A 22,432-nucleotide genomic window follows, 5' to 3' on the forward strand; every position below is an offset into this window, starting at 1 on the left:
CAATATTATCTGCAATATTACAGATATTATATAGACCTAGTTAAATATTTACTCAATGATTTTTTATGAAGCATCTTTTAAAAATATCTGTTATTTTTTCTAAATATGTTCTCATATCATAAATTAGCGATAGTCAGAAATGAATTCATAATACTTATTAATACGGTTATGATTTGATAAATTATTGTCATTAAGTTAACATGACTGAGCGCACCCGCCGGTCCGGTTCAAAAAATCCTCAAAGTTTTCGCTCCGTCTCGTGGAAAACATAATTCGACCGTCTAGCTAGACTAGTCTTCGACGATAGGCCATAAAAATCTAACAAACTTATTTTTATAAAATAAGTACACATACAATTAGATGCTTAACTATGTTGATATTTTCGTAAAATTATCGAGCGTTCCGGTTAGTAAAATTTTCCATTTCGAGCGCAGTATCACTTGATTAGTAGTGAACATTGGTTACTTTTATTAATGTTGTACCATCCCCTATCGGATCTTTGCTGTTACCTCTGCTCCTCGGAACAGTTAGTTGGAATTTACTAACGATGAATGCTAAACGATTCGATTAAACGAAAATTCACCTTTACTTACGAAGATTTAACATATATTAGTTTCGTTAATATATCGTGATCTTTTCGTATATTAATTTTGTATATAAACGCTAAACAGTTATATTTTGTGTCAGTTTTACATTTTCCATTGGTTAGTATGAATGGTGACTGAAAATTCTGAAAGACAAAACCCGGGTCGCAAAACAATTATTTAAATGAAAAATAACAAAACTTAAATCGATTAGAATTTAAATGCAAATTACACCAAGCAACTTCTGTTGGTAGTATTCATTTTCAACTATAAGTACATACTCTATCCTACTGTAGAAAGAAAGACTATATAATAAACCTTCAACCATAAATTTAATGTATCAAAGAAAACCTTAATTAAAATATTATCCACTTAACCTAACATAAGATTAACTGTTGTATCAAATCAATTTTCATATCTCTATGCAATAATAGTATTATATTTCCATATAATAATATAATACCTAAAACATGTTTTAAAAAATTGAAATCATCTTTTAAAGAAAACCAGCAGGTCTATTAATTATTCTATACAGAATGTGACTATCGACCGCTAAAGTAATAGTATTTATTACATAGTTGTATTGAGGTATTATAATTATTACAATAAGTTAGGCGTCTAAACAGTCAAAACTGTCTATCTCGCTCTAAATTTTATCACAGCTAAGAGAGGTGCTGTTAAAATATAGCACTTATTACAACAATTACAACTAACTTATTGTAATTGTTATAATAAGTGCTAATACTTTGATACAAACCTATCCTAAGTTTGATAAGATTTATCACTTTAGCGGTCGATAATTATAGAATAGACCCACAGGAGTAGTCAAAAAATATAATAAATATAAAATGTCACGTATGTATTAGTCGTGAAAATATCTAATGACAATGGCGTACTAAAATAGTTATTTAGCCCACCCAGAGATGTCTAGAATTCGTTTAATTCGAGCTCAATTAAACGTATAATATTATATTTTTCGGATTATAATAATTATTCCGGGTGTAATAATTGGCGCCTGTCAGTAGTTAGATCTAATCTTCCGTTTTTTGTGCCAAAACAATGAAATATTTGGCACACGATCAAGAATTGGTGTGCCACATACTGTATAAGCCGCACAGCATAGTATGCGCGCGAAAGTCCTAACACAACATGAATTATCTTCGATGAATAATTGTTTTTGGACATAAAAACATCTCGGGTGCCTAGCTCTCTAGTGTAAACAAAAATATTATTTTGCATGTTCGGAAACGTTGACGATTATAATATTATTACTAGCAGTATCACCCAGCGCTGCCCAGGAGTGGAATGGGAATATTTGAAATAAAAATTCTAAATATAATACGTAGAGTGCAAAGGATTTAATTTAAAAAAGTAAAAAAATATAATATTAGAAATTTTTATTTTTAACATAATCTATCTAATATATAAAAATCAATATTTGTTTGTTTGTTTGTTCATATTTTATGCGCTGCCATACCATTCATCCGATTGCGATAAAACTTTGTCAACGTATTGTTTGCACTTGCGCGAAGGTTATAGGTTATATCTTATATATAAAAATGAATGTCTGTCTGTGCCGAATGCGTTCCTATACCATTCATCATATTGCAATGAAATTTCGATCAAGTGTTGTGCGCACCTGCGAAGGTTTCTAAATTAGTATTATATAAAATACAAAGTTTTTTGTTTGCTTGTTACGTCCAATTTTGAATTTTTTACTACATATTAATACTATTAATAACGTTTGCATATTTTGGATTCGATTTTAATTTAGTATTCTTTTGTTTGGCCTTTACTCCTATTAGAATTACTTTCATATTGCCGTATTGTATTACACAGATATTTTAATATTAAAAAGATAATTACTTATTATTATTTTTTAAATATCTAAGATAAATGTATCCACGACGCGACCTTGGGCGAAGCCGGAAATTTCAGCTTGGATTGTATATTTTTGTACATGTAGTGCATTTAAATATCTTAAAAAGTTGTACATATTCAATTTATTATTTTAAGGCTTTTCTATATAATATAAATATCCAATCCATCATTCCAAGGCTTTTCGATATACAATATTTGTGACTTTTCCATTTGGTGCCAAAATTTATAAATTTTTACTACTCTCCACTCTTGATGCCGCTACATACAATTATCCGTGAGTGAAGCATTCCAATCTAATGCGCCAGCACTGCGTCGCCCGCGCCAACCTGCTGATTAGCAATTCTAATAACACAATTATTTGCATCTAACTTTGCCATTCGACCTCCGATCAAGCTGAAATAACCACTAATATTTTTTAAATGTACAGATTTTCAATAAAAATGGGTGTTGTAACATTAACTTGCGCGTTTTCCGCAAAAACCGTAAAACTGTCCCCGGAATGCAATGGGCTAAGTCTGAAATTCGAGACCACAAATTTTGTCGAAATCCGACTGCGCGTGTATAAAGAAAAACCGACGCGTCGGTACATAGTCACATCCAAATATATTCTTCAAATAATTATAGTATAGATAATATTGAAAAATATTTTTTCTTTAGTTTGGTGAGCGTAGATCAGTAAACAGCAGAAAGTGCTATGCGGTTAATAATATTCATTTGATATTAAAGAAATAAAAAAAAACCTTAATTTTGGTTATTAGAGATACGTTTAGGACTCGTCGTCCGATATAGCTGCCAATATGGTACGATATATAATATTATATAGTATTCTAAACAGATCGGTAACTCATTAAAGTACCCGTTGTATTAATATAATATACTTACTTATGATTGGTGGGAGCAACTCACTTCTGGGACAACCTCTCATATACGTAAATCACTTAAGGGGGGACATGCTCAGCGTAGGTCAAAATAGAACTTTTGTTCTACTTTCAAAGCATGATCCTGGACATACCTTAAACGTTGTAGATAATCTATTTATACCATTTTAAAGCCTTATTATTCTTTATATTTATTTTAAACATTTGATGACTGCATAAAGTATTTTTATTACATAAAATAGTATTCTTTTAAACCTCTCGCTCTAATGTTTTAGAATGTAGTCATATTTCATTACATAAATGTGCAGTGGTGTTAAGATTTTTTACATTTATTAATTTTAAATGCATTTATAAAACCATCCGTATAATTTATATCGACATTATTATAGTGAAATATTAACGATAAAAAATTATATTGATAATCTCTGTGATCCCAAATTTGTCAAGAATTGGGAATTTTATTATTCAAAAAATGGGCAAAATTAACACATTTTAAGATAATTCTAAAGATACTCATTATAAGCTATGTTTTTGATCATTTAATTGTGATAAACATCCTACGAATAATGATTGCTTTATAATAATTATTGACCTAAGAATAAGGTAGTGTTTTTTTGAAATACGCCTATTCTTTTGGCATTCCCCAGTGGTTAAGCTACAACATACGGCCGTAGCCATAAATTGACAAACTATAATTGAAGTAGGAAGTAAAATGATGTTAACGCGCGTGTTTGAACATGTACCGTTTAAAAAAAAATCGGTTAGTAAAACCCGGAATACTACTATTTAAAGGTTAATTAATTTAGTTTACTTTGTCACCGTGGACCTACTGACTTAAGTTTCTGATGGACACTGAGGGTTGTTATAATAGAGGTCACTACAGCGAACGGCCGCTCAAAAAGTCTCTGAAATATCATCATAATGTGAGAATTCACATATATTATGCCCTTCAGGAAATTATTATAAACACGATTATCCGAATATAATTATTGTCTATCAATGGTACATGAAAAAAATCGATTTTTATTGTGTTTGCTACGATGCTAATTTTCTCGGAAAAAAACTTCAAATGGTATTTATTGTTCTTAACGCATTGTTAATTTTTCAATTGCAGAAAGCTCGTCTGGCCAGGATCAGAATCGCCAAGGCATCATCGGGCGCAGCCTTCGTCTCGAAGAAGAAGGCCGCCGAAGCAAGACTCGCTGCACAGGAGTCAGGAATCGAGCTGGACGAGGGGAGCAGAGAAGAAGACATTTTCGAGTTGCAGCATCACCATTTGCTTAGATGTTTGGAGAAAACTACTGTAAGATTTCAATATTTTTCAACCATTTTATACCATAGCTTAAATTTAATTATAAATAAAATCATTTTAAGTAGTATAGGCGACATGTTTTATTTCAAACCTAACTGTATTCATTTTTTGATTCAGTATAGTGAGCTTGATTAGCAATTTGACCAAGATTTTATTTTACAAACGCCAAGATAGTCTGAACTACTATTTCGGTATATCAATATAATATATTTGAGATTGTGTAAACATAATTTATTTTGTTTATTTTAAATAACAACCAAAAACTAATTGATTCAAGGGGTTTTGAGCAAATCTGTGCATCATGATAGCTGGGGTAGTTTTTATACCTGTACTTTTTGCTTATTTTTGTAACAGACATGTAATATAAATATATGTTAATTATTCGACAATAACAGTAAAGGTAGGTCATTTGTATGCTAAAAGATATCCATTATTTTAGAAAATATAACAGTAAAATAGAGAAACTTTCATCATATATAATATACATTAGCAGTATGTTATGAGTATATAATTTATTTTTAATTACTGAGAAATTATATGAAATAAAAATGAATAGGTATTTTATGAAATACTGCAGTTATGTATTGGTATTAAAAAAGATCGTGTTGTAAAAAGGTATAATTTATTTATTTTATTAAAAAATCAACAAATATTTTTAGGTATAGAACTCACCAGTGCATATTATGTAGATATTAAATCATGATATAACAGTAAACACGACTGATAGAATAGGATTTGACCTAATGTTTATTTAATTGCTCGTAAGTGATTTGTGATACAACATGTTGATAGGTAAATACGTATACTTAGAAATCAATAATAATTTTTGACGTAACTTTATTTGAGAATCAAAAACAATCTGTGCACTGCAGGATGAAGTTCTCTCCAACTCATCATCACGAGATACGTCCCTCTCCATGGATATCCCTTATTGCACCATCTCTATCTTACACGATGGGGCGAGGAGTACAGACATACAAACTACGTCAGCCAACACGGCGCACATTTTCTCAGAATCCACGGTTTAAAAGGCGTATCATTTTTTGTTCTGCGTAGGACGGTCTAATTTACCCTTGATCGGGTGTTCGCACGTCACTGGTTTTTAATTGACGTGAGTGTATTACTTTCTGATGTATGAAACAAATAACATTGTAATATTAACTGTTATAGCTAATTGATTGCCGCTTATTGTAATCATATCTTATCTTTCTTTTTTTTTGGTTTCTAATATATACCTGTATTATAACATTTACCTTTTATTATTAGTATAGTATTAAATCTAAATACTACTAATAAAATTTACATACATAATAAAATTTATTACTAGATAAAAATAATATTAAACTAAGTCAGTAATATAATGGCACATTAAAAAAAAGACAATAAATAATCTTATTTAGTAATATAATATTACCATGATATCTTGTTTACGATAATCACCGATTTCAATTAAAAATTATATATTATCGGTTGTGTAATTTTATTATTCTTAATAATTCGTTAAATATGTAAATTATTACCTAAAATATTTTTTTATTATTTTTGATTGAATGTAAACAAAGAAAATGAAAAAAGGTTTACGTATATAATATATACCTACCTACTTAAGCTTAGTTTTACACAGATATCAATTTGGTTTTTTTTTAATTTATTTGTTAAAATGATAAATTACCACTAACAAAATGATGAAAATCAATTGTTTTATAACAATGTTTGCACATAAACAAAAATAGTTTCTGAAAGAATAACATAAGTTAGTTATATATAATATGTTACATTATATAAATATTAAGTTGGCGGTAAAACAAAAATTCCATACGTTTATTAAACATTTAATATAAGTTTAGACAAATATGTTTTTGCAATAAAACAAAAAGTTATTATTCGTCCTCAATTTATAAGTGCACATGTTAAATCTTTTTTTACGTTTCGTCAACATTATTCGTTGATTGATTATATGGTTTTAAATTATTTCGTACAATATATTATTATTATTATTATTATTATTAACAACTAGAATAAATAAAAATCAATACACATTTGCTGTATTATCTTATTCTTCTTTCTAATTTCTAATTATTATTGTTTGTTTTATAATTTCTTTTCTTTTTTGTTTTTCTTTTTCTTTTTTTTTATTATTTCACTATGAAGTTCATCGTACTGCACATCATCATTCATCATAGCAACTTTAATAATTAATTAAACAAGCTTTGAAAGTAAAAGTGACAATTAATAATATTATATCTTTATTGTTTAATTCGATAAATTAATTATTCTAATCAGATTTATTAAATTTCATTTTTTTATAGTCGATATTGCACAGAACTGTCTTCAAAAAAAATGATACCCCATTTTAGCTGTGGTAATATTTATTTGTTATTATTCTAAACAAATATGTAGTCTAGGTAGACAATTATGTTTTTATTCTCGAAAAGATCTCAAATTAAATTTAAGCATGGAATTACACAATTAAATTTCATAAAACAGAAATAGTAAAAATAGTTTATATTATTGTCGATTTAAAATTAATTTAAAATTTCTTTCAACATGCACTACTTGAATTAATTGTAGATGAAATTATTTTAAACATATTTAGATACAAAATATAATAAAATAAAGTTAAAAAAAATAATTTTCATAATATATATTAAGTAATACTTATTCATTAATTGCTGTATATTAATTATTAATTTAGAAGTTAATGAAAGCAACAAATTATTCGTTGAATAATTAATTCTAAAATAGGTTTACGTCACTTTTGCTTTCAGAGCATACGAAGTAGTTTAATATGTACAGCATGTTTTAAACCATTTCATTCTAAACAAATCACATTCTTATCTTTTGGTCTATGCAGGATTATCAGAGGCCAGAACCCTTTAAGGTAAGGGTGACTTTTCCCGCGAGTGTGTTTGTGCGTGTGCGTGTATGTGTATTATTTTTGTTACCGTACGTCTCATAATAACTAATAAGCTAATATTAAAAAAACACACTGATTAGTGATGAACCAAACTGCCGATATAAAGTTACATATTTCATTAATGATTTCCTCATAGCTAAAATATACTAACTCTGGTTACTACGTTGCCTATGCCTTTAATGAAGAAAAAAAAATACCCAACTTTAAAAAAATCTTTTCAACTCAAAACTTTTGGTCTAATAAAAAGAGAGTGAATTAAACTATTTTATCGAGATTCATCGAATTGTTATAAGTATGGTGGAATCAGTAAATATATATATTTTGTGTTAACACCAATTTTTAACTTGTAACACTATGAGGCATAAACTCTCACTGCGGCCCTGTCGATTAAATCTCAGAACACAAATGTGAACCATGCTACAAATAACGAGAAAAAAAATTGAAATGTATCGCAGTTGATATAGATATTCATTAGCCTTAGTATCCTTATAATCAACTACATTTTCATATTATGTAGGCTTCATATACACAGTCAATATATTTGCTCAACGTAATTTTTTAATCCATGACAATAGACATTTTACTAAAAAAAATATTATTTTTTTTAATTCAAGATGAAATGAGCGTTCGGAAACAAGAGATGCCTAACCGGAAATTAAAATCATTTATTTAGATAAAGAAAGTCTTTTCTGTATTTATTTTGTTTGTTAATACGGCATTAAATTTTAGTATCAAATGAAATAAATGTATTATGGATGTAAATGTTTCGCATTTTTTTATAAAAAAGATTCTGTAAGTTTAAAATATTTATTTTAGTATAACATACATAATCAAGTAGAAACTCAAAACTATTAAATATGTAAGTAAATACATATTTAGTTTTCATTCAGAATATTAAAAAATATATATTATAATAAAAAATAAATATTTTTAAAAAATACTTAAAAAAAACAAATTTTGATTTTTTTGTTAAACACAAAAAATATTAAAAATTAAGCTAGGAGTGATTTTAAATATTTTAAAAATACATCATTAATAAATTCGTCAGTTTGGTTCAACATAATAAATTTGTATCAATGTTAGTAGATTGTTTATCATCTTTAATATTACAAAGTAATATAAAAATATTATTGAAAGTAAAGCTACGCTAAAAATAGATTAATGCTGAGATAAAAGCTTACCCCGTAATCTAGAAAACCTATAAATGATGTAATAAAACTATATATAACTTAAACAAGGTTTATTTTGATATCTGAACCTTGATACTTTATGAAAATACTAAAAATACACAATACGATCGATCGACAAAGACAGAAAATTGTCGACTTCAAATAAATTAAAAAGAAAAAGCAGATATCAACTATTAAGTATATTTGAATGAATGAAATTAATATTCAAAGAGTATTGAATCGCCAAAATATAGGTACATTTCTTAATTCTACAATACATAATCGATCGATGTTATGTTTTAAATAAGATACAAGTTATAACATTTACCGAAGATAATGTTATAAAAAATATGCAACTCATTGATCACTACATGCGTAAAAAATGGCACTGGTTTTATTAGGTTTATTACGTTATTTTAAAGCACTTGTGTATACATAAGTATTAAATAGTTTAATGAAAATAATAGTTGAATCATATTTTATGTCAGTATGCTCAAATGTTATGTCGTTTTATGAATTTTCACGGTGTGTGCAGTCGTTTTGTCAACTATTGGACACACACACACCACGAAAGCTCAAAGAACACTGAAAAAGGATTAGGTAATTGACTGAACAGTAGAAGTGATTAAAGTGTTTTAATAGGTTTTATAGAAATATTCCTCAGTGTTTGTTTTTTGTAATTGTTTCTGAGGCCAAATACTGTGACGACTTCCGTTTGTGACGAGATTTCTACTTCCAGGACATTCCACTACTAGGGGTGAGACTATGAACCAAATAATATCACAACTATTTGGAAAAAAAGTATTTCATTGCTCGATTTTGACACTTCAAAAGCGACGTTTCATTTCGATAACAGAACATCAAAAATATCACGCTTTAAATAAAATATAGCTGTATTTACTTGATTGCTTTCATTAATATATGCAATCATACTATAGCATAATATCTGGCATGGTATTTTCCTCATATACGAACTATAAATAAGATAACCTTCACCCATCTTTCATTTTTCTATTCTATTGACAGATTCAATGGAAATATTTTACAAATTGTTAACGTTTTTCATTGGTTTTTCCCAAACAAATACGTTGCTATTGTTTACTGTAAATGCGAAGTAAAAAAATCATTAATAATGTTTAATAACTGAAACAATAAGTATTTCACCTACATATTTTTAAGAATGATCATAACCGATTTCGTCTGCTTCATTTGGATACATCTGTATAAATAGACAAATCATGTCACGGTTTGGATAAAAACATATCCACTTTTTGGTTTATTTAACTTTTATAATATATAACCGGAACCGTAAATCAATTATAACTCAGTTTATTTTAATTTTATATTATCATTATAATGTATTTTACCAATAATTACATAAATAACAGTGGAAGTATTAAATTATCTAATTGAATGTATTTTGATAATATATTATTTATAGGTAAGTACTCTCCGACAAAATATAAATAAAATATAATCTAATAAACTGTTAATGCGACAAGTACTAAGTGAAAACTTTAAAATCCTGTTTTAACTAATTGATACGCCTAATATAACAAACGCGGTAATAAATATCTCTGACAAAATTTAATTTATTTCGCTTTCACGTGGACGTGACAAAGAAAATGATTAATACTATGTAAATTTACTTGCCTAACATTAGTAACAAATAAATGTTGATAGTGTTTTGATGATAAAATCAAATTGCATTTATTTAAAAAAAGATAACTAAAGAATTCTTAATTCAGAAGGTTTTATGGAATAAGAAAAACAAATAAAAAAAACCTTCAAAAATAAATACATTCGATATGTATATTATAATTTGAAAGTATTACAAAATTTTATTTACAAAAGTTTATTTCACATGACGAGTGTGTTTTAAATCATTTTTTTTTAAGTAAACATAATTTATGTAAGAGTGGCAATCAATCTTGTAAAGCACTCAGATTTGGAGAAGCAGAATTTTTTTAAACTAATATAAAAATATTAATTCTTTTTCAATTATCACGTCAATCAATTTCATTTTTTACACAATATACAGAAAATAACAAAAAATTTAAAATACAAAACATTAGTAGCTACATATTTTTGTTTTAATTTTAAAAATGGACTTTTGATCACAAAAAATGTATTTTGAACTTTGATTTAATATACTATTAAAATCATTTGGATATTAATTTATGTAATAATTATAATATTAAAGATGAAAATAATTTATTTGGAAATGTGTTGTAGCTCGATATTGACAATTAGGGTCTACATAATCCATATACTTTTTATTGTTTTATTTTCATTTTATCGAGATGAAAATTATATGATTAAGATAAAAAAAATACTAATTTACTAACAGATCGTATTATTATTATGTCGGTCTTTAATTTTGTTGATTTTTATTTGAAATTACAACGACAAAAATAAATTTATTTTATTTAAAAAAATCATAAACCCAAATAAATAATTGACTATCACAAAAAAATCTAGTTTTATGATTTGAGTATTTATTAATCACTGAAAATATAAAAAAATACGCTTAACTTAGGGTAAATAAATTGAAAAGATTTAAGGAATTCTATTACCAAGGCCCAATTTATGTAAAATTTATTTTAGTGAACTCGAATAAATATTATACTTACAAGTTTCAATTAATTAACATAATTATTATTGTCAAAATCGAGCTTCGAAATACTTTTCCAAAAAGTTTATATGTCTGTCTCGATGTTTTATCGGTTCTTTTGTGAATATATTTATAAAAAGTTGTCAATTTAAAAAGCTATTTAAATGTTCTTCCATGATTAAATGTTACTTATGAAACAGAAAGTTATAAATATAAATATATGTCTATAAATATTGCATGTTACTGTATTAATATTACGAAAAACTCTTGATGGTCTTTTTATTTCAATGTATGTGAATATGTTCAAAAAATGACAATGCTAAAATTTCCTTATTTACACATTTTCGTGAAAATAAATAAAATCTAATATTACTTTTAAAATTACTTTGAAAATATTAAATTTAAATCGGGAAGAATATTCATTCTAAGAATTAGATAGTGAATATCCACTTTTTTGTTCGGGTTTATAATAAAAACTATGACTTAAGTGTAGGTATAACTGAATATTTTATGATATGCATAATACTAAAATGCACATGGGATCAAAATAAAGAATTAGACATGTATTCACAATTATTAATAAAAAAAATCACATTACATGAAAGCATTCAAAGAATGCTCAGTTAAAATTCTTTATTGAAATAAATATATATATATATATAATAGAAAATTAGTGAGACGCCTTGTCTAATTAATTATTAATATACTTATATACTATTTTATTGTATAAAAATGTGTTTATAGATTTAACTATTCTAAACGAATTAACTAATTTAATACCAGTAGGTAAGTAATATTTTACTACTTAGGATATTATATACTAATAAGGGCCAATACACACGAGCCAGAAAGAGCGGTTGATACCGTATAGAAAAATACATCCGTATGTTTATGAGGCGTCGTGTTTTTCTAATCAATATTTGTGACTAGTTTGTCTTAACCTAAATTTCACATACTACCCCAGAATTTCAGCATTGGGTGTCAAACGACAATAACCTAATTAATATCGTATCTTCTATAGTGTGTAAGTGTGTGTCTGTGCATATAAATGTTTGATGTTGATTGTGTAATGAGATGTTTAGTTAATCATTAAAATACTAACCATTTGACTGAATTTGCATTGGAGTTGTTGTTTTTTGTTTGCTTTTCAAATCAGTTATTTAATCATCTCTATGTTTTATTATTTGATCTTGTATTATTTTGTTATATCTGTCTTAATTCTTAATACGTTATGAAATGTGATAAATAAAACTTAAATTAAACAAATAAAATACATAAATTAACGATTAATATTTAAATATGTATGCCGAACCGCATTATTTGGCAATATATTGAAACTTCCGTACGATGCGATGTGACAGTTATCATGAAAAGTGTATTCTGTTATTCATAAATACATTTGAAATATAGTTTAAAAAATAGTTTATAGATATATCGTGTATGTAAAAAAACTTTCGCGATTTTTTTTAAATTTTGAACATCGAAGATATTTTTTTTCGGGAAACTGATATTTTTTGAAAGACAATGGATGTTTTATGTTATGTGTTGTGTAAATTTTAAATATATACAATTGGCTCAAAGTTTTCTCATTAAATGGTTTTTTTTAATGATTGACAGATTTTTTTTAAATTATTACATTATATTCACATTAATCGATTAAATTATATCCGCTAAGCTTTTTTTTTGAATTTTCTACATAATAGATATATCTCACTTAAAAATCATTCACGTAAAACGATTTAAGTAATTTAATCATATAAAAATCACAAACATATGAAAACTTGCACTAATATTCCCACCATCATCAATTTCAAACATTTTAAATACCTCCGTGACCAGATGAAAAAATCATTTTTTAATGTGTAAAATTAAAATAAGAGTCATTCGATCTAGTAAATAATTCGAATTAAAATAAAACCATGTAAATTTTTGCTGCGATTCTAGGACCGAGAGTTTATTGAGTTGGATAACCCTTATAATGGAGCTCCAAAAAGACCTGGTAGTCCTTCTCCAATGGCAAGTCCTGCTCATTCCAGCCACAGTAGAGGTGGCTTGCTTCAAGCATGCTGCGGAAGATGCTGTCCACAGAGATATCAGGTAATTCGTAAACAGTTTCTGGCCAGATTTTCATTTAACATGAACAACTACGCAAAATTTATAGGGATACGCGCTTTTTAGAGAAACAAAATTAATATGCAACATTACATTTTAGAAAAATAGTACCTAAGTACTTATTTCAAATGGATGAGAAAGTTTTCAAAGTTTTAAATGACAATAATATTTACAATAAAAAAGATATATATACATTTTCAATCACTTTTATTTTATTTTACATTATAGCGTACGTATTTTTTTAAAATTTGTTAAAATAAACACAATTATTTAACTTCTGATAGGGTATTTTTGCTATTGATTTACAGTGTACTGATGAACAAACTCTTGAATAAAGTAAGCAATCAATTCAAAGAAAAACGTTTGAACAATATTTTAATATTATAAATGGTTTTGGTTTTAAAGATATCGCAAGTTTGTAAATTTATTTTTGAGATTTTCGACCGCGAAATTGTGAAACAAAATTTTTTATCAAAATTTTACAATGAATTTAAAGGTTATAAACAAGGTTTATGGTAAATGGAATTAATTTTATGCATTTTGTTTTATAGTTATTTAGTTATTGAATAATAGAAAATTGTTTGAAATAATCTTTCCTAATAAAAATAAATACATACAATAATAATAAGTATATAATTATTTTACACGCAAAAATATGTATTATCAAATCTGTAAATATTTATTTAAAAGTATCTCTTTTGAAATCTATGAAAACAATTTTCTATTCGATAACTTATTAGATATCTTTTCTTTCTATAAAAAAAATCTGGTACTCATACAACTCTTGCAACAAATTACGTATTATTTTAATATTTACAAATTAATTTATTTTTATGATTTACTAAAACAAAGCAACATAAACAAAATATGATACCTGACATAAAATACCTACAATTGGCGATAGTATTTTTAAAAAACTGATTGGCAAATATATTTTCTGAAAACATTTTTTCTCGTCGTAGAATTGAAATATAGCTTTAGTTATAGGAAAAAATGTTTGACGGAAAGAGACAAAAGGCGTCTTATATTTCACGATCGTAAATCTACCAATTTGTTTAATACACAATAAAAATACATCGATGCATTTTAGACGCATACAAAAAATACAAATAATATTTCATAAAATTATATAATACTTGCCTCTACTATTATTTCGGCAAATAATAACTAAGATGCACAGACGTATTAATAACAAAAATGGTCTGATTTATTGTTTATTAATTGCCATATACGTCTGTGCATTTAACTAACAGAGCCGTGCGATAATTAATATTATTACTTATTACGATCAAAGCACCCTAAAGCTAGGTTAACATTTCACATGAGAGAGTATTATTTAGTTACATTTAGACTATAAAAGTTAAAATTTGCCGAAACTATCAAGCCGATTCGCAAAAAGCAGAAAAATTTTCACAACGGGAAATATTGTTTACTCTCCTGTTTCCTTCGTCGTATTTTATTCGAATTTCAAAAATACTATTACTAAATACTAAGTGTATTTAAAAAAAATATATGTTTGATTTAAAATAAATTGGAAAATTTGTCATTAACCAGAAGTAGCATTTCATAAATTAATCAATTATTTTTTATTCACTCTAAATGCTAAAATAAGGATATTTTCGCACAAATTTTCTGATCAGAAATTGGTTTAGTAGTTAAATTACATGCTGTTTGAATGCTTTTTTGCCGTTTCGACACAATGGTTTCGATTGATTTTATTTCGTACAAATTGCCAATAAGGTGTTAACAATTAACAATCTCGTAGAACTTCAAATTAAAAACTAACTAAACTGAATAACTTAAAAAAATATATTTGGTATTTTCAAGGATCAAAAGAATATTTTAAACTGAAGATAATATTTCAGTAGATACTTACATTATTAATTTATACACGGCTCTGTTGGATATACTATTTTATTCTAAAAAAACATAATTAGATTTTCATCAATTATTAACGTAACTAATTTTCTTCTAGATTCTAGATCCTAGCACGTTCTATTAGATCCTAGAATAGTCTAGTTACAAAAAAACATAACATTCATAATATCAAGTCTACTCTAATCAGCTTCTCACATACAATATTACATTTTTAATGTGTATTTTGCTATAAACATTCCAATGTTTCTTTATTAAACGAATGCATGCACTCTGCATGCATAGATCGTCTAGAATTATTATGAAATATTATAATATAGGGAATAGAAAAGAAATGGATACCTAGTTATGTGCGCTTGTTTCATCTACTGGTTAAAATATTTCAGAGAGGATTTTTTCGAGTGGTTGGTATTTCTACAGTTTTAAAAAGGCGAAACCAAACGAATTCTTTTATACACTTATTTTGTTCAAATAAGACAGCATATAAAATAATGTTTAGTCTCCAACGTTATAGTAATTAATCATTGTTTCAGTACCTACTATAGTATGTAGTTATTCGAATGTCGACTAAACCATTATTACTATATACCTATTATTTATTTGTACTTCGTGAGTATTTTGAAAAGGTTAATACTAAAAAAATGATTCTTCTATTTTTCATTCATAATTTATAAAATACTAATTTTTAATATTAACACAGTATATGCGCCTTAGCAATGACAGATAATATAATATATTTTGACCTATTTAAATTGAACGGTGACTAACTAGATTCTTATTGTAAATTATAATCTATTGAATGACTTCAGCTTAATTAATATATTATGAAATGCCTCAGTGCATGGACATGACAATTTAAATAATTTAAGCTAGGCTGGCGAATTAAAGTAATCTTTCATTTTTATAAATATTAATTTGAACGTATACAATTAGAAATATAATCTCGTTTTGCGAGAAAAATACCGATAAAATAACATTTTATAGGCTAGATAACGGTATAAAAAATAAAATAGCTCTCAATTTATAAGTAAATTTGTAAGAATTGTTGAACATTTTGAATATCTAGGGTAGTTTCTTTTCTGTAATAAATTATAATAATGACTGATACTTATATATTTATTAATAATAATTAATGAAAAGTCAGTTATTTAAACAAAATTTTTGCAAGATTTTACTAAAAAAAACCGCCTTCCATATTTCAAATATATATATGTTTTAGGTACATACAAACATTTTATAAAACAATTAGAAATTCAAACGATAAAATAAAACGACTTTTAACATTAACTAATCATTATAAAACTATTAAAAAATATTATGTTGGTATTGGTCAAATAATATCATTCCCTTATCGGATGATATATACCTAATTTGAAACTAACTTTCAGTATTTGACCAACTAAATAGCAAAAGCAGCTTACTTTGATAATATTTAATCATACAATACAATTACATTTTGAATATTTACTTGGGAAAATTAAATTTGAATGCTTAAGTAAATAACAAAATTATTCGATATTATAATATTAACAATTGTATAATATCAATACTATTGTAGTCGTCATTAGATATTTCGCTTGTCACACCATTATTAAGACCAACTACGAAACAAATATATTCGTAAATTTTATGTTATGTTATTCTACCGAGTAAATGATATCTCTAAATAATCCATGTAATAATTAACAAGCGACAAAATAGAGGGAAGTAACTGACTTTGCAACTAATGCCATGGAATATTTAAAAAATATAAACCTTTTAATGTAACGACTAACGGAAAACATCAAATAAGTTGTAGGCTGTAGATACTAGTTTGTGTATATGGCTGGTTACATCTTTGGGGAATTGTAGTATGGTTCCCATGGTCAACGTTAATGGCGTTCATTTCCGTTATCCGTTTTCCTTCCTACCATACGGTAATAATATATTCTGATTGCTTTGGTGGCCATGTAATGCGAGCCGTGTAACAGAACGAGGTAACAACTTGATTTTTTTTAAGTAGTAATAATTGTCTAGTATATATTTTTTTATATGTATAAACCGTATAAAATTCTAAATTTATTAAAATCTAGTTACTGCATTACCCTATCTTTTTTAGGTTATTTTCTCATCTACTTCTCTCTGAGTATAGTGAAGGTGAGCTCCACTACTCGGTTTTTCCGCCAATCTCTATAGAATCATTGCACCATGATCAGTATTATTCAAAGCTTGAAATTGAAAAATGGGTTATAGACAATGTCATGTTGTCCACAGTCCTTCTTTGATTTTAAATCTAAATGATTTATTGGTTTTTTTTAAAGAATTTCAAGTATTCAACGTTATCACGTTTCATGGGCAACAATTACCTTGCATTCATTATCTCACCTCTACGACTCAATACAGTACAAAAATATAGATAACATCAATGCAAAATATGGAAAAAATATTTTTCCTGATTATTGTAATACCTCAATGCTTCCACTAACTTAAGACAACTCATCGAATTTTTGACAATCTGTATGCACTTTCAATTTTCTCTTTCACATCCACATTTTTCACAATTGATCGATACAATGGAAAAAAATCACCCAATGGTTCCAGATCCCATAGTCTGTTTGTTCCGGGTAGGATGTCACCTAGATAAATACACATTAAGTTGGTCTTCTATTAATAAAGAGGTCAAGTTAGTAACTATCTTCCTCTACTCAGTGCAGTTCTTTTTCAATCTCATACTCCGAAATAAATCAAGAGTGCCACTAATATTCTGTTTGATTTTATAAATTATCCAACAACAAAAAAACATATTCCCCTAACAATTTATTAAAAATGATCAAAAATCGATTTGTAACAAAAATACTTTCTTTTGTATTAATAGTAAAGTTATTGTAATTTAAATGCCTAACCTTTTTTTAAATAATCTAAACAGTCGTATTAATAGCGAATATTATAATTGGAAATTTACCCTGCATATAATCAGAGTGCATTTATGTTTTACTGTGTAAAATACCTACATAAAGGTAAACTGTGGTGTAACACAGGGTAGAATTTGTTTATACGTCGTGATATCATTAATAAAATAATTAATAAAGCTACTTATTATGATAGTTCTCGTAAATCTTGCATGGTAATTATAATTATTTACGATAAAACTGTCGTTTATATCAGAGAAGTGTTTATTGAATTATATTACAGTCATTTAATTACTGTGGTAGTTAACTGTGGTGTAAAAAAAGAAAATATTACCGTATGATATAAATATACGATAAATTCAGTACAACATAAAATATTATATATTTTGGGTGTTTCATTTAAAGATATCGGACAGCGCGCAGCTATTTTCTATGGCCTACCCGCTTTTTGGGAAAGCCCCTGCTATAGATCCACCCCCCGAATCTTCGTCACCACCCCAAACCATACACACCGAAGTCTAAGGGGGAAAACTTCAAAATAGTATTCAAGATAACAACAACATGGGGTAATGAGAAACTGATAATTTTCACAGTAAATGGCAATAGCTTTTACGTAACAAGTAGGAAGCATAAAAATACTGTAAAATATTTTAATATAATATATTTATTGCTAACAGAAAATGTGTACATAGTTTTTCTTGACCTTTTTGTAGTCAGATCTCGTTTTAGCCATTATTGTATATTATCTACTTTAGTTTTATAAAAATCAATTTAAATACATAACATTATTTCCTTTTTAGTGAGTTTATACTACTTAATTTTACTTGTAACATATTTAATTGACTCCTAATAGCACCGGTATACTTAAAACATTAGATATTAGAAAGTTGATTATAATTATTACACTTACTTCAAGACATATTGTTTGTAGTAATCTGCAAATAAAATGCAATACATTAAGCATAATGGTACTATATTTTATTTTTCTATTAGGTGTAGATACTCTTTGGGTCATGTACAGGAAAAAGTAGGGTATATCATTATACCTAATGTATTAAATTTTATTTGTAGGGTACTACTAAAATATTTATAAATATATAGATACATATATTTACAATCTTAGTATAATCTATAGATTGTATTATTCTTGAAAATTAAACCGTCTTATATTTTAAATACCGTCTAATATTCCGATCAAAACTGTATACACATTTCTTAAAGTAAACGTTAATGAGCACTTTTACTTATTTTTGAACATAAAATATAAAATCATTATCTTGTTAGGTACATTAAAATATACTCTAAATTCTTTTAAGCAAAATAAAAGTAGTCAACAATAAAAAATATAGTTTTGTAATTTTAAATATATAATTTGATTTGATCGTATTGTCCACGCTAAATGCTTTCCTACTTTGTATAACACCCTTTGCACAAAATACTTTCGTTTTAACTTAATAATATCATACCATTACTATAGTGATAACCAGAATATACTCGTATATATTATGTATAATCGACACGTATAGTATCAATTAAAGAATACGAACTTCACTCATAGCACCCTAATAGATTTTATGAGTATGTAATATAGTTTATTAGTATATTTTTAATATTTAAAAATATTGTATTGTATACAGTAAAATATCAAAAATTTATTAAAAAAAAACACTATATTATATAAGTATAGTATGTAAGTAAAATGAACTATTTAAAACAATTATATAAATATGCTATCAGTTGAAATATTATGTTAACCACTTAATTTGAAATGCATTTTTAGTAATTTTGTAACATAGTATTTGTTCACAAATTTCAATATATATCTGTACATAACCAATTGATTTTAATTATCATAAATGTCGTTTTACGTAGTTGAGCCAACATAAGACTAACTTTACTGTGCCTAATTTTTCGCCTTTCAACGTACGTTTTGGTAAAGTAATATTTGAATGGTCAATCTGGTTAAGTTTTAGTTTAATAATCGATTTTAACCACCGCGCACACAGACGATTACTTTCCGTGAGCTTTGAACGGAACAAGTCATTTATTTTAAATGTTTTTCTCTAATCCGGCGCCACGAACTATGCAGAGCTTATAAAACCTTTGTTCAGCTTTTCGATTATAATTTTATTCTGAAACGTGTGTTGCGTTTATGAGATTTTTTGTAAAGAAATAATTTATTGAAATATGGATTTTCTTCATACTATTTGTACATATAAAATATTTGTCTTAGTTTTACTATAACTCTCATTCTTAATCACTTATAATGGAAAAAAATAGATGTTCTTATTTTTGTATTATATCCGTTATCTGACGTTGACATAAACGTTTTAATACTGAGCTCAAAACACTCTCTAAGATTCTTGAGACAAAATGTTCTTCGGTATAAATCACTGGAAATCATTCATTGAAGAATATAACTATGACTTGAAATTGAAATACTTAATTAAAAACTAAAATTTATGTTCAATATTTTGAAAAATATTGAAGGTATATATATTTACGATGAAAGAAATAGACAAAATATTATTAAATTCTGTAAAAGCAAACACAAAAATACACCTAATATTATATTTATTTGGGTGTATTTGTACATCTACATATTATATACCTACGGATAATATAGCTATAAAATGAATTATGGTTTCATACTGTATATTCAAACATTCAAATATATGGTCTTTCATTTGAATGTATAGTTATTTAAATAGATTTTGCTAGTTTTTAAAAGCTCGATTTTTTTAATAAAGAAATTCTTTTAGTTATTTTTCTTTGTATGTTTTATATGAAAAGAAACTAATTAAAAGCTTGGAATATAATCAATTAAATATAGTGGTTTTCCTTAAATTAATACATAGCAGAATTATATCTACTATCAGAAATGAAAATCAAAAGATTTTTTTTATTTAACTAAGTCTAAGATTTTTTTAGGAATAGTGAAAATTTAACCTTTCAATAAATTCATTTGACAGTTTAACAATCAATCCCAGGCACACGCAATAATGGTTGACCTCGGTAAATGAATAAAAACCACAGACAAACAAAAAAGGGAAACTATTATTCAATTTTATTTCAGTTTTAGAATTTTCGCCGAGATAAATAAAACAAGAATTGCGATATTGTTTAGTGTGCTCAGAGATTTGCAACCGAAAAATAAGCGATCGAATTAAATATTGAAATCAATACATCGATCGAATTCTTTCTTATTAGACATCGCTTAGAAACAAATAAAAGTCTGATTTTTCTTAGTTGTATAATACCTGCATAGTTAGTGTCAAAGATTTTAATTCGAATTAAACAGCCTGGATAAAATAAAATAAACTTTACGTCATTTTAATCTCCGCAGATAAAATTTTTCCTGAAAATCTATAAATCAAGTTTACTGCCTGCTATTTGAAAGGAGAGCTTTAAAATAAATCTTTGGACGCCCAATGTCTATTTTAGAATTTTAAACGCATTGCCGACTTCATTGTGTAAACGCTCAGCCAACCATAAAATTTAATTTAATGATTTTTTATAATATGGGTTATCTAAAAACATAATATCTATATAGCGTACTATTTTCTATTATTGCAATGACGTGCATTATAAATTACCTAATTTACCTATGCAATATTTTTACAATTGTTTTTTTCATAATTATCAATAGTAATATTTTATTAAACAAGATTATTTGAACGTTTAGCATAATAAGATGAATAGCTAAGTATAATATTATACTATGTACTTACACATCTATTTAATGATCGATATTGTATATTACGCTCCGTAAAATGAATTTATAAAGCAAAGACTAGTTTAATTTATTTACTCAAATTTTTTTTTTTACTTTTTACCACCGGGAAAGAGAATTAATAATGTAACTGACCATAAGAAGAACGCGCGGATTAGCCTTGACTAATTTAAAAGAAGTAAACTTGCATGTCGTTTTTTGTGGTTTGAATTTGGAATTTTAACTTTTTATTTCCGTAGCACATATTATCTATGGCTGTAAGTTCCGCCTTTTTGAGACATTATTTTTTATCCATTTTATGGCTGCTGACTAATGCGAATAATAATCGACAAGCACGGCGATTTTCAACCTATAAAATGATCTGTTATGCTAAATGATACATTATTTACCTATACCGATCAAAGTTATATGGTACTTTTATATATATATATTGACAAAAAGAAGAAAATACAATATAAAATGTGCAAAC

At 26.5% G+C, this 22,432-nt stretch overlaps 1 protein-coding gene across 36 annotated transcripts in view; it reads left to right on the top strand.

The window, feature by feature from the left end:
• Shal (Potassium voltage-gated channel protein Shal) overlaps positions 1-22,432 on the top strand; it is a 148,419-nt gene that overhangs the window by 109,701 nt on the left and 16,286 nt on the right. For 13 of the 36 annotated variants that reach the window (XM_085954937.1, XM_085954933.1, XM_085954932.1 and 10 more), the window contains exons 4-6: positions 4,458-4,646; positions 7,510-7,536; positions 13,300-13,452. In XM_085954937.1, coding sequence (XP_085811063.1) covers positions 4,458-4,646; positions 7,510-7,536; positions 13,300-13,452 — 369 coding nt within the window. Of the gene's footprint in view, positions 1-4,457; positions 4,647-5,527; positions 5,767-7,509; positions 7,537-9,480; positions 9,499-13,299; positions 13,453-22,432 lie in introns of all 36 variants that reach the window. The other 23 variants (XR_015071559.1, XR_015071562.1, XR_015071557.1 and 20 more) reach the window with 8 other exon arrangements.

The sequence above is a fragment of the Rhyacophila brunnea genome, unplaced genomic scaffold, assembly GCF_057557595.1.
Source record: "Rhyacophila brunnea isolate RB1 unplaced genomic scaffold, BYU_Rbru_1.0 scaffold_4, whole genome shotgun sequence".
NCBI classification, from domain to species: Eukaryota; Metazoa; Arthropoda; class Insecta; order Trichoptera; family Rhyacophilidae; genus Rhyacophila; species Rhyacophila brunnea.